Source organism: Typopeltis vanoorti, chromosome 1 (assembly GCF_054136105.1).
Source record: "Typopeltis vanoorti isolate ZY-2024b chromosome 1, IOZ_Tvanoo_1.0, whole genome shotgun sequence".
Classification (NCBI taxonomy): domain Eukaryota; kingdom Metazoa; phylum Arthropoda; class Arachnida; order Uropygi; family Thelyphonidae; genus Typopeltis; species Typopeltis vanoorti.
In genome coordinates this window covers 41,877,932-41,890,873 of record NC_143549.1, presented here as the reverse complement: position 1 = coordinate 41,890,873, position 12,942 = coordinate 41,877,932, and the positions used below count along the sequence as shown (strand labels likewise).

The 12,942-nt window shown below is 34.1% G+C and overlaps 1 protein-coding gene across 1 annotated transcript in view; it reads right to left on the bottom strand.

Moving 5' to 3' along the window:
• LKRSDH (lysine ketoglutarate reductase/saccharopine dehydrogenase) overlaps positions 1-12,942 on the bottom strand; it is a 363,892-nt gene that overhangs the window by 276,521 nt on the left and 74,429 nt on the right. The window contains exon 9 of the mRNA XM_090398943.1: positions 1,712-1,986. Within this exon, the coding sequence (XP_090255069.1) occupies positions 1,712-1,986 (275 nt within the window). The remainder of the gene's footprint in view (positions 1-1,711; positions 1,987-12,942) is intronic.

Sequence of the window (12,942 nt, the reverse complement as noted above, 5' to 3'; positions counted from 1 at the left end):
ATAAATAATATAGCAAATAACCTGAAAGGAAATATTCAGTTGTTTTCTGATGATGAAAAATTAGGTACAGTAATAGTTAATCAAGGCAATGTGGAGAGCTTGCAGGAAGATTTAAATAGGCTGTCAGTATGGGCAAAAGTTACTGGGTGTCAATTTAATGTCGAGAAATGTAAAGTTATGCATTTTGGGATAAATAGATTACAAGTTGTGTATCACATTGATAGCAATGTACTCCAAGAAATAGATAAAGCTAGAGATTTATAGGTGGTAGTAGACAGAGAGTTAAAGTTTAGAGAACACACTGCTAAGGTTGCTAAATTAGCCCATAAGATTACTCGGCTAGTGAAGAACGCATTAACAAGTAGAAATAAGGAAGTTGTAATTCCTCTTTATAAGGCCTTGATACTCCAACATCTGGATTACTGTGCTGCCTGGTCCCCTGGGTTTCTTAGGGATGAGGAAGTGGTGAAGAGAATTCAGAGGCAAGTGGCCAAGATATTGAGTGGCCTGTGGAATAGATTGCCCTATGAGAATAGATTGAAGGTGTGTACATTGCAGAAGTTGGTTGATAGGAGAAAAAGATTGGATATGATAGAAACATTTAAGTTGCTTAAAGGTTTTTTATAGGATAGATGCAGGGGAAATGTTTCAGCACTTGGCTAGAGGAACCAGAACAAGAGGTCATCCCTGGAAGTTGAATAAAGGTATGGTTAGTAGGGTGTGAGGACTAGGTTTTTTTGTTTGGAGAGTGGTGAATAAGTGGAATGGGTTGTCTGTTAATGGGTTCAAGGAAAGGCATAATAGATTGTGTGAATAGATTGGGTCTCCTGCAATGAGTCTTCAGACTCCATGGAGGGTGCCCGTATAATAATAATAATAATAACGCTTTCAAGCCTTGAATAAGGTGTGAAACCACCACCATCACCACATGATGATATTCATCCCCTATCTACACAGATTCAAATGCATGATCTATGTTGGAAGTGGAAATGCTAGCCATTCAATAAACAAGGTCAGCAAACTTTTAAACATTGGTGTAACAGCATGATTTAAGTGCTCAAAATATTTCTTATTACCAATCTGCATTAGATAAAAATGCTAAATTCATCATCATGATATGTTCACTAACAATCTACTTTCAGAGTGATTGCAATCAAGTTCTTTTCAAGTTTTGACTCATGCTATTACAGAACAATCAGCACTTTTGTAGCAGAGTCAAAAGAGCAACTGAGATGGATGGAAAGAACTATGTTCAAATCTTGTCAAATCTAGTGGCAGAAATTACTCCATGCCCTGTACCATAAGACAAATTAGCCAGAAAACATGAAATTAACAGATGCCTCAAATTATGAGAACTGAGATTATGTTTTTTCAGTTGTAGTTTTAACCAATCCCCAAAACGGTCCACATTCAGAGTGCTCACATTTGCCAAGTGATGGGAAAAAATTAGAAGCACCTGGTCTTGACCTCAAGAACAGGTATTTGTATTAGTATACTGCAGTTCATATTTTAGCAAGGCATGTGATTTAATATCAAGCAAAGGTGCTGCAAGAATGAGAGTCTTATTTTTCTCTCTCAGAGAAAGTTTGAATGTATGACATTGCATAGGCACACATATACATATACATACATATATATATATATATATATATATATATTAAAAAAAAGTTTTATAAGAAAACCACAGGAAGACAAATTCCAAAGACAATACCTTTCACTATTTTTATGTTGATCAGCATCATAAAGACAAAAAGGAGTATCAATAGTGGTACACTCTGTCATAAATTCAATAGATCCACCTGGATCAGCACTGATATCACATATTGCTAACAGACGATGTGGCAAAGGGGGAGATCCAATGCCTGATTGCAGCCATGGTGTGTAACTAGGCTGTAAAAGCCATTTTGCATCTGGAATAGTTAATAGCTTTGGAGAATTCACTGCCCAATATATTCCATTAATAATTATTGAAGCATATGGAGCAATCTGAAAGATAAAAAGAAAAGTGGTACATAAACATTTCAAACATTGATACAATGACCACTTGAAAGAAAACAGGAATGTTAACATATTCAATGTTCCAGTATGCTATTAAGCAAAGTGCATCCAAAAAAAACAAACATTTATATATATATATATATATATATATATATATATATATATATATATACACACACACACACACACACACACATATATAAAAACAATATTACAGGAGATATGTTAAATTAAACTGCAGGCCATTTTCACAATATATTAAGATCAGTGTGTTCACAGGAAAAGATTAATATTCTGAGGGAGCATTAAAATCGCTAGTGCCTAAGGACTTGCATTACTGGCACAGGGGAAATTTACTTTGGTATTTATATAAAGCTGATTATGACTCTTCAGTTTGATCAAAAATGAAACTGTTCAATTTTTCAAAGACTTAATAGTAAGTGGCATTAAAATCAATAGATCTGTTCCTGTTCATGCACATGGATGGATAACTGGTTTGGTTAAATTGACATACGGAAAACTAACAAGTAATGTTTAATATGTGGATGTGCCTAGTAAAAACTCTTCATTTTGCTAGTTGAATAGTCTGTAGAGACAGATTTTCTTTACATTTCTCTTCCTGAATTATTCTAAATACACAAACATTGGCATCCATTTTTTTTTAATAAAAAAGTCTCTACATAATATCTTATGCCACTGAATTCTTCAAATTATTTTATTTCAAGTTATAAATAAACATTGTTTCTTAATTATAAAATAAGAAGTGATAAGTTAAATTATCAAAGATTCCATATTTATTTATAACAAATCATACAACATATTAGTCAACACAATGAACCACAGATAGTTGGAACCTGAGACTGTAACCACATAGGCCCATACAAAAAATCCGGTAGCATATAATATACCTAGGATAGATAGGATGGATTTCCATTCTAGGTATATGCGCATAGATCAATATAATTGACAAGAATAGGTCTGGAGTTGTAGGTGTTGGTAGAGACGTCATTTCTTGTAGAAAGGCTTATACGCTGGTTAAACATAACTAAATATTTAAGGAATTGTCAGCGTACACTAGAAATATAAATTAAATCAACTTTAATATATACTTTCCGATATTTTGGCAATGACACATTGCCATCTTCATGGGAACTTAAGATAAAGACACGTGCACGCAAGTACTACATAACAGCAAATGAGAAACGAAGCGAGGAAGCTACCGTTTTCCTAAAGTCCTGATGGTGCCTCCTGACAGGCTATATTAGGTGTTCTTGGCCTTTGGGCTGAAGTTCTTCTGATATATGTTTCCCAAATTTGGAGCAGTCTCATGCATCCAAATTTGTTGAGGTTTGGCATGTTCCTAAGGGCTGAGGCTGATTCCATGAAGTCTTTCAATTTGAACTTGCTGCAGTGTATTACTGTGGCTTTCTTCCACCTTATTCTGTGGCGAGTATCCAGAGAACAGTCTGCAAGCCCAGAGTGGCTGTACTGGTGAAACTGGATGTAGTCCTTATGTTCTGAGATTCTGATATTTGCTGTCCTGCCTGTTTGGCCAAAGTAGGACAATTTACAGCTGCAAGGGACCTGGTATACACCAGGTAGGTCTAGGGGAAGTGGTTGGTCTTTAGTGGAGCAGATAAGGGATGCCAATTTTCTATGTGGTCTGTAACAAGAGGTCAAGTCATGTTTTTTTTAGGATTTTGTTGATTTTTTCCGAGATGCCTCGGATGTAGGGAATGGTGATGGATTTAGAGTAATCTTTTTTATTTGAACGGGGGGGACAGGTTTTAGCATTTTGGGGGGGGGGGATAGCCATTGGCGGAGAAAGTGTTAAGGACGTGATTTAGTTCAGTGGTTAGATTCAGCAAGAATCTTCTTTCTATAGACTGAGAAATGTAGGTTACCATCTGGTTGGCAAAGAATTAGAAGATCTAAAAAGGCTAACTGCTTATTTGATTCTATTTCAAGGGTAAACTGGATTCTTGGATGAAGTGCATTTAACTTAGTGAGAAATTGTTGAAGTTCATCAGAAGAGCCATTCCAAATAGCAAAAATGTCATCAATATATCTAAACCAATGAGTAGGTCTGGGAGAAATGTTCCATAAAGAAGTTGGGGATAGCAGTAGAAAGAGGATTGATAAAAAAATCTTTTTACGTGAGATTTTCCATCATTAATTTTGTATTTATGCATAGCTTAGGCATGAAAAAGGCAAACTAGATCACTGTATGCCAAATAGTACACAAGTCTCGTCTCCAGAAAGAAAGTTGTTTATTTATTTATTTATCGTTAGAGGTTGCTTTCTCCCTTTGGTCTTCCTTTATTTCAAAGAATTAATCTGTAGAAATCACTAATGCAACACAAGCACATGCCTAATTTAGTATTCAACTACTAAATCATTTTTCTGAAATGATTTGATTACATGTTTTAGCTGGCTTGCTTCAAGAATGATAGGGGATGCAGTATTGTACCAAAGACTTTAATACTGAATAGTGATATGTCATGTCTAAGAACACTATATGCAAAAGGAAAGTTCTTCAATTTCATAAAAGCTATTTAATGTTTAAATGAATACAGACAAATCGGCCATTCAGAACACACACAATTTACATACAAAAAATACTTGTGGTGGGCAGTAGATGGTGCTGATGTGGTCAATGGGTAGTAGAGGTTCGATGTAGTGGTGGAGATGGAGAGTTGTACAGTGAGTGTCCTCCCGCAATGAGTCTTCAGACTCCTTGGAGGTGTCACAAATAATAATAATGGCTTTTATGAAACTGAAGAGCTTTAATTTTTTTAGAACATAGTTTTATTGCAGTTGTCAACAATAATTAAATGTGGAATTATCACATTTGATGTAGGTGGTCTGGTACAACTGAATGTCAGCAATTATTAGTACATCATGTGCAAAACAAATCAGTTTCCCAGATCAGCTCACACTCACATGATTAAATTCATTCCAATGAGTAATACTTTGCATAAATATTTTTATAAATGTGTGGTATATGATGAGAAGTTAATTTATCACTTTTCTCTTTATAATTAAGAAAGTTATTAAATAATAACCTGAAACATACTCATTTGATAGATTCATCAGCACAGTATTATTAAAGACATTTAATGATGATTTGATCTATTTCAAAAAAAAAAAAAACCCCGGAGACCAGCATACATCAAGAATAATTCATGAATGGGCATTTACCAATAATGATCTAGAATATTTTTATAATTCCAGATAATTTTTTTGGTATGTTTGAATAAGACAGTTAACATCTTAACTTGTAGAATGAAAAAGGAATTTACAATTACTTTTCAATTTCTCTTTCAAGTATGTCTTACAAGTCTTAAGAAAATAGGCAAATCCATGTATACTAAAAAAAAAATTCCCATGAAGATACAAATGAAATATTATAATGAAGAACAAACTATTACCCATACTATACTATTCAATACTTGAGCATCTTGATAATTTTCATCCTGTGGGGAGATAACTGCAAGAATACATAATATACCAAAATAAATAAATAAATTTACGTAATCAGTGCATGCAGTTGGGGGAGTAGTTGTAACATGCATATATTTGCATTTGAAAAAAGTGCACAACTTTTCAGATATTCACAGTTAATTTAATAATAACCATGCATTAACAGGATACTGTTCCTATTTTGTTCAACATGACTGGAAATGCACAAAAAATGAATTAAGTGCAGAAGTCTTGTTGTGGTGCAAATAAAAAAAAATAGCTTATTATAATATCTTAAAATTAAATATAAATAAAAACATTTGATTACTTTTACTGTAATTATCTAAAATGTATAAAATGCAGTATACTTACTGCCTATAGTCTTTACACATGCTGCAAATAAAAAATCATCTGAGTGTCTTCTTATATATAAATATTTAATAATTATGCCTTGAAATGTTAATTAAAATTTAATTTATGTATGTTAAATTTCAAATGATGCAACTATAGGTAATAAAAATACATAGCTATAAGCTTGAAAAAAAAAAAAAATTAAACCTAATTATAGAAGAAATATTAGCCCCCTGATGAAGAAATAAGAAATAAAATATGGTAGAATTTCATTTATTTGGATATCCAACATGAAAATGAAAATCTATCCTTAATAACATATGCATGAATTTTTCATGCATGCATAACATTCTTTAAAATCTGCAATAAATTAGTTTCTTTTGAAGAGTCTGATTCTGCCAAATTTGAAATGCTACCTTACACTTAAATGATATTTTCATTACTTTTTATTATTACTAAAATCATTAGAAATTGCACTAAATCCTGTTCACTTTAATGTCAATCTTCCTGATTGTTACTCCTCTGCTATTCAGCCATGGCAGTCGTGAGACCACATTCTTAAGCATTCTCAAGAAAAACAAACCTAGTCCACAAATTCATTCTAATGTGAGCAATCTGTTAATAATTTGGTGATGTATCCAAGTTTTTTTTATATCTCTTTTATTTTTCTATGTATTATGCACCTGATCAAGTCCTCTAGAAAGATGAAACTAGTAGTGCCTTGGAAAATAAATTAGTTATTTCCTATTTTAACTTTTGGCTATATGTATGTAAGAAAGAAAGACAGATCAATGTAGCCCTTTGGAAATGGCATTTGCTAGGCTGATAGAAGGATGAATTTAAGCTTGATTCAAGTTGCCAACTAGAGAAACGTTTTATACAGAGGCATTTTTCTCAAGTCAGCAAATCTTTTCCCTGGGCAAGTAAGGTTTTTAATTCCATAAATTGTTTTTAAACCTTGCAACTCAAGCAAACTGTATAACTCGTTATTTCAGATAATAATACATATATAATACCATAATGCTATTATACATATATAATAGCATTATGGTTGGAGCCATGGGGTAGCAACAAGTTGTCTTTCCAGATGTCTTTGGATTATTGACAGCCTTCAGCTATAAGTAATGCTAAGAGTTGACATTGACAGGCCACTGATCTTCAAAAATTGAGGACTGAAATGCCCTTGCCTGCTCCCTTAAGGGTATAACAGGTATTAGAATATTAGCAGATTACACACACACACACACACACACACACACACACAGGGAGTAGGCAAGACCATTTACACACACACAGAATCCATCAAAAAATATATACACACATAAGCAAAAGAAAAACCTGTATAAAAATTAAATTTATACAGACATCAAGGGATGAATACAAGTTATCTTCAACTTCTACAATTGCTCAAAGTGGTTGCCATTAGCATCAGACGCATTATTACGGTGAACTACTGCTTGGGTAATGTTGGCCAAAGTGTCTAGGAGGATTCTGTGCATGCAGTTTCAATTTCTTTCTGAAGGGCCACCAGTGGAGATGATTTTCTACGATACACTACATTCTTTAGAGTCCCCCCCCACAGGTAGAAGTCCAAGGGTGTTAAATCAGAAGAATGTGGGGGGTACTGAACTACACCTCTTCATCCTATCCACTGTCCCTGCAAATTCATATCGAGGTAAGCTCTCACGTCTCAATGGTACGCAAATGGTCTCAATGGAAAAGAAATTGATCATTCCCATGAAGTGCATGAATGGCAGGTAAAATCGATGTGCATAGCATGTCTAGGTACACCTACCCAGTAACTGTACCTTCAAAGAAGAATGGTCCTATTAAATCCCTAGATGACAATCCACACCAGACATTAAGCCCAGAAAACACAAACGAATACGTGCAATTGTCAGGCGTGTTGGAGGTTGTGTTGCAAATTCACACCCTTCATTGTTATTGAACTTCAACAACATTATCAAATTTGAAATACCACTTTAAAACAGTCTTGCATTCCTCGAATGACAATCATGCCTCGGCCATTTTGTTTGACTGTCCTACCTGTCACATGTTGATGCTAGTATTCATGGGAGTAATGACATCTTTTGACTGAACATCATACTGCACATTGTTACCATAATTCAATCCAAACGTAAAAAAAAAAGTCCATAATTGACATCTGTTAAAGTGTGTATACATTTTTTTTGATGGACTCTATATTCTGTATATAGTTATTATAACATTTTACTTAACATTTTGAAATTTCCAACTATTATTTGAAGTGAACTTGATCATGTAATGTATCATCTGCAAAGCTACTGCACATCTAGCTTTGCAGATGATACATAGTGTGCATGTGCTTTTGAACATGTTCACTGCTGCAGAAAGAAAATCTCAGCTGCTTACTTTTTTTTAAAAAAAATTTACATTATGATAGCATTTTAGTTTCATGATTAATGAATACACTGTTAAGTGGCATCGAGTGTTTGGAGAGCTCCGAAAGCCAAGTTTTATTTTTAAGAAAAAATTATATTAATTAAATTATAGTAAAACTAGATTATATTGTGGTATTAACTAGTTTTAAGTTAAAATTTTTATTTAAATATAGTTAATATAGTCTTTCTGCATGGTAAGTTACATAGCATGACACATGGCACCAATGCCAAACAGAACAATGGCATTCAATTTAAACTGTTGCCACTGTTTAAAGAATTCAACCAGAGGAACTTCATGTAGTGCAATGTCTGCTAGGTGTATGCATTACCTAAAGCAATTGGACTTTGGTTTGAAAGTGAGTAGCGGGAGAGTGTGCCAAAATGCTACAAAAGCAAGGATCAGAAGTGCAGGTGAGATCAAGAGGCTGAAATGGTGGATGGAACAGAGAATACATATGAAAATATCTGCGACAGTGTAATGGAAGACAGGAATGAAAAAGAGAGAGAGAGTAAAAGTGATGATCAAAGGAATAGTAGTATCACAGATGTAGAGAATAAAGAGTTAGCTGCAATGAAAGAGGTAGTGCATTTATTTGGAGTGATTACACAGGATGAAACATAAGCTGTAGTGCATGCAGAAAAGACTGACAAGAGGTACAGCCGAGAACAGAAAGAAAGAAATGTGAGAAAATAGAAAGTAATGTTTGACTAAGAGAGGAGAAAAAAATTAAGGAGATGAACTTGCATGGAAATTCTATCATAAGAGGTGCGATTGGTGACAAGGTGACAAAATTTGCTTCCTAGGTGCAAAAATCAATGATGTTAACGAGGTTGTTAGAATGAAAAAAATGTAAAGTGAAAAAGTTGATTGTTTTGGCTGGAACAAATGATTTGAAAGGAGAAAAGTATAAGAGAGGACATGAAAGAGTTACTGAAAGTTGCAAAAGATAAGTCTGAGTTAAGATAGTGGGGCTGCAAGTTGCCACAGTATGACAGAACTGAGCAGAGAAGGATGGCCATAATAGTAAATGAAATGGAATTTGTGAATGTGTGGAGGGAGTTTGATGGACAAAAGGAATTACAAGAAAGATGGTTTGCATCTGAATGGATTTGGTGTTCAGAGTGTATAAAAAGCATTGCTGAATGAAATGAAAGTGGGTGTGCAAAATTAGGAAAACTAGATTTTTTAGGGGAGAAGCTGTTGAGCAAGTACACAGATACCAGTGAGGTAGGTGACTGTAAGAAAGTGTAAAAAATGCTCAAGTTATTATATAACTGGAAGCACATCAGAATGGGATAATTAGTATAAACCATAAGGACAACAGTTGGCCTAAGAGGTTATTACACTTTATGTGCACTAAAGCCAAGAGCATTTAAAACAAGAGAGAGAAATTTTTGGCATTGGTTATTTCAACTCGGCCAAAGTTTGTGCATTAATGAAACATGGCTGAGAGAAGATGATATAGTTAGTTGAACGAGGGGGGGGGGAAGAGTATTGATAATAGCTGATGAACTGCAACTAAAGAGAGCAGTTAATTACAGGCCATTGAAAATAGCACATTTAAAGCCATCTGGTGTGAGATAGTGGTTAGCAAAACAAAATACAATTGGTTGTTTTTATAGATTAGGAGGTGTAAAGAATGAATGAATAGTATGCATCGACAAATAAACTCAGTGTGTAGAGGGAGGATAATTATTATGGGAAACTTCAACTATGGGAACATAGATTAGAAGGAGGAAAGAAATGGAATTTATGCATGTTACATAGAAATAATTACCTGAGGCAGCACGTGATGGAACGTAGTAGAGATATGAGAGTGCCAGATCTAGTAATTGCATCAGAGAATATGTCTATAATCAATATGACCACATTGCCACCAATAGTGAGTGATCTTATGGTCTTGACATGGGAGGTGGCTAAACGTATGGAATTTTCAGTTAAGATAAGGAAATATATAGAATTACGATGCTGGTAAGGATGACACACAGGAAATTGCTTGGATTACTGCCATTGCATACGAAACAACTACGATGGTTGATAGTACATGGGGAAGTGGAAAGGAGAGTTTGAGGGAAGTAATAGCAGACTGCATACCTAGAGTCAGGAAAATAAATCAAGTTGAAGTTTAAATGGATGAATACCATCATTAAGCTGGAGCTACAAAAAAAAGTAAAATTTGTAGAGAGAATTCAAGGAGAAAGGTGACTAGCAGACACATGAGCAGTTCAAAGTAGCCAGAAGGGTAACCAGTATGGTAAGAAAGGCAAAAGTAGAGTACAAAGAAACTTAGCAGCATGGGCCAAAGAAAACTGAAAAAACCCGTCAAAACAATCCAATAACCAAAACCAACTTCCCAATGCAAAGAATCATCGAAAGCCAGAAACGTGAAAATGGCAGCAGGAGTAGATGATATTCGACCAGAAATGCTCAAATATGAAGGTATAAAAGTATTGGAGTGGCTGTGCATAGTACAGAAGACCTGGACAGAGGGACAAATTCCAGATAATTGGAGCAGAGCTCATATAGTACCCATATATAAAAAGGGAAATAAAACTGAATGGGAGAATTACAGAGGTATTTCCCTACTGAGTGTTCTTGGTAAGATTTATGCAAGCATACTTGAGAAACGGTTGAGAAGGATTGTGGAAGGGAAGTTTGGTGAAGAACAAACTGGATTCAGGCCAGATAGAGGCTATCAGGTTCAGATTTTCGCTTTACGAAAAACAGTTGAAAAATCACTGGAATATATGAAATATCTGTATTTAAGCTTTGTGGATCTAGAAAAGGCATATGACAAGGTGCCAAGAGAAAAGCTATTCAAAATACTACAGTTTTATGTGTCAATGGGCAGTTATATCAAGCAATACTTAGTCTTTATTTGAGTTGTAAGTCAGCAGTTAGAATTGAAGAAAGTACAGGAAGATGATTTAATGTTAAATTTAGTGTCAGACAAGGATGTGCATTATCCCCTTTTTTCACATTATGAAAGAAAGTGGTATTAAACATGATATCAAAATTGGAGATGTTAATCTCAGCTCTTTGCTTTATGCAGATGATGTTATACTTCTAATAAATCTGCTACAAGTCTGCAAGATTTGCAGACTAAATTGAATAACTGTTGTAATAGACATAGTATGGAGGTCAGCAATAACAAGACAAAAACAATGAAAATAGGCAGAAGCATTGAAAATATCAACTGAAGTGGGAATGGAGAACCTATAGAACAAGTAAAACATTTCAGCTAGCTAGGCATGGTTTTTAGTAAAGATGGTAAATTAAACATGGAAATAGATAACAGAATGAACAAAACTGGTATGGTAGGAAGTCAACTGAATAAATTTATACGAATAAGAGAAAAATTAGTCAAAATACTAAATTAGCTGCATACAACACAGTGTTCAAGCCAATTTTAACTTATGGATCTGAGAGCTGGGTTAGAAATAAAATACTTGACAAACTGGAGACTGCAGATATGATAGTCCTGAGAAAGATTAGGTGCGTGAACAGTAGCATCAATGGCAATATCATATTAAAAACGAGGACATTAGGAAAGACCTTGACATTGTTAGCATCCAGGAATGTGTTACTAGAACTAACTAATCTCATGTGGTATGGTCACTTAAACAGAATGGAAGAGGAAAAATTAGCAAAACAAGTGTTTTCTGCAAGGCTGGCAGGAAAAGGATCCAGAGGAACACCAAGATATAGGTGGATTGATACAGTAAAAAGTGTCAATCCATAAGATTTGATAATGTTGGAGTCTTGACAGGTAACAGATTGATTTGGAGTAAAATTGTAGATAGGAAGTAAGTGGAGAACATAATCCTACTTGTAAGCTGACAGAAAAAGATAATCGGATTGAATCTATGGGAAACAACCCTGGAATGGAAAAGGTAAAACAAAAATGGAAACGACAAAATATAATACACATAGCAAACTGGAATGTAAGAGGAATAGCATATAAAGAAATAGAATTAGACCAGTTATTAAATGAAAGAAATTTTAAAATAGCAGTAATCACTGAAACAAAAGAGAAATTAAAAGGAACTATGAGAACTGAAAATTTTAATGTGATATACAGTGGAGTCGACAGAGACCAAAGAGCACAAGCAGCAGTCGTGATTTGGATTCATAACTCCCTTTCAAAACAGTCAAAACATTATAAATTATGGAATCAAAGAATAATAGAAGCTAGAATAAAAATAGATAGAGGCTATTTAATAATAATTGGTTTATATGCCCAAGAAGAAGGAAGAGAACAGGATAATATTGATTTTTATAATCAGCTACAAAACATATATAATAAAATAAATAAAAATGATTACATAATTTTAGCAGGAGACTTAAATGCAAGAATTGGAAACACGAAAATTAATAATAATATAGGAATACATGAAGAACACACTCTAAACAGAAATGGTAAAAAACTGATTGACTTTGTAGTTTATAATAACCTAAAAATAATGAATTCCTTCTATAAACATAAAGACATACATAAATATACTTGGGTAGCAAGAGGATGGAAATCAATATTAGATTACTTCATATTAAATGAAAAGATATCAAAATTTTCACTAGATGTTAGAGTTCACAGAGGATATGTGTTGCTGAGGAATTGAAGGAATTGCAAGGAATTGAACTTTCTCCTACAGTTAACTTAAACACTCTCCTCTTTGCCGACGTCCAAATAATAATTACAAATTCTGAAGA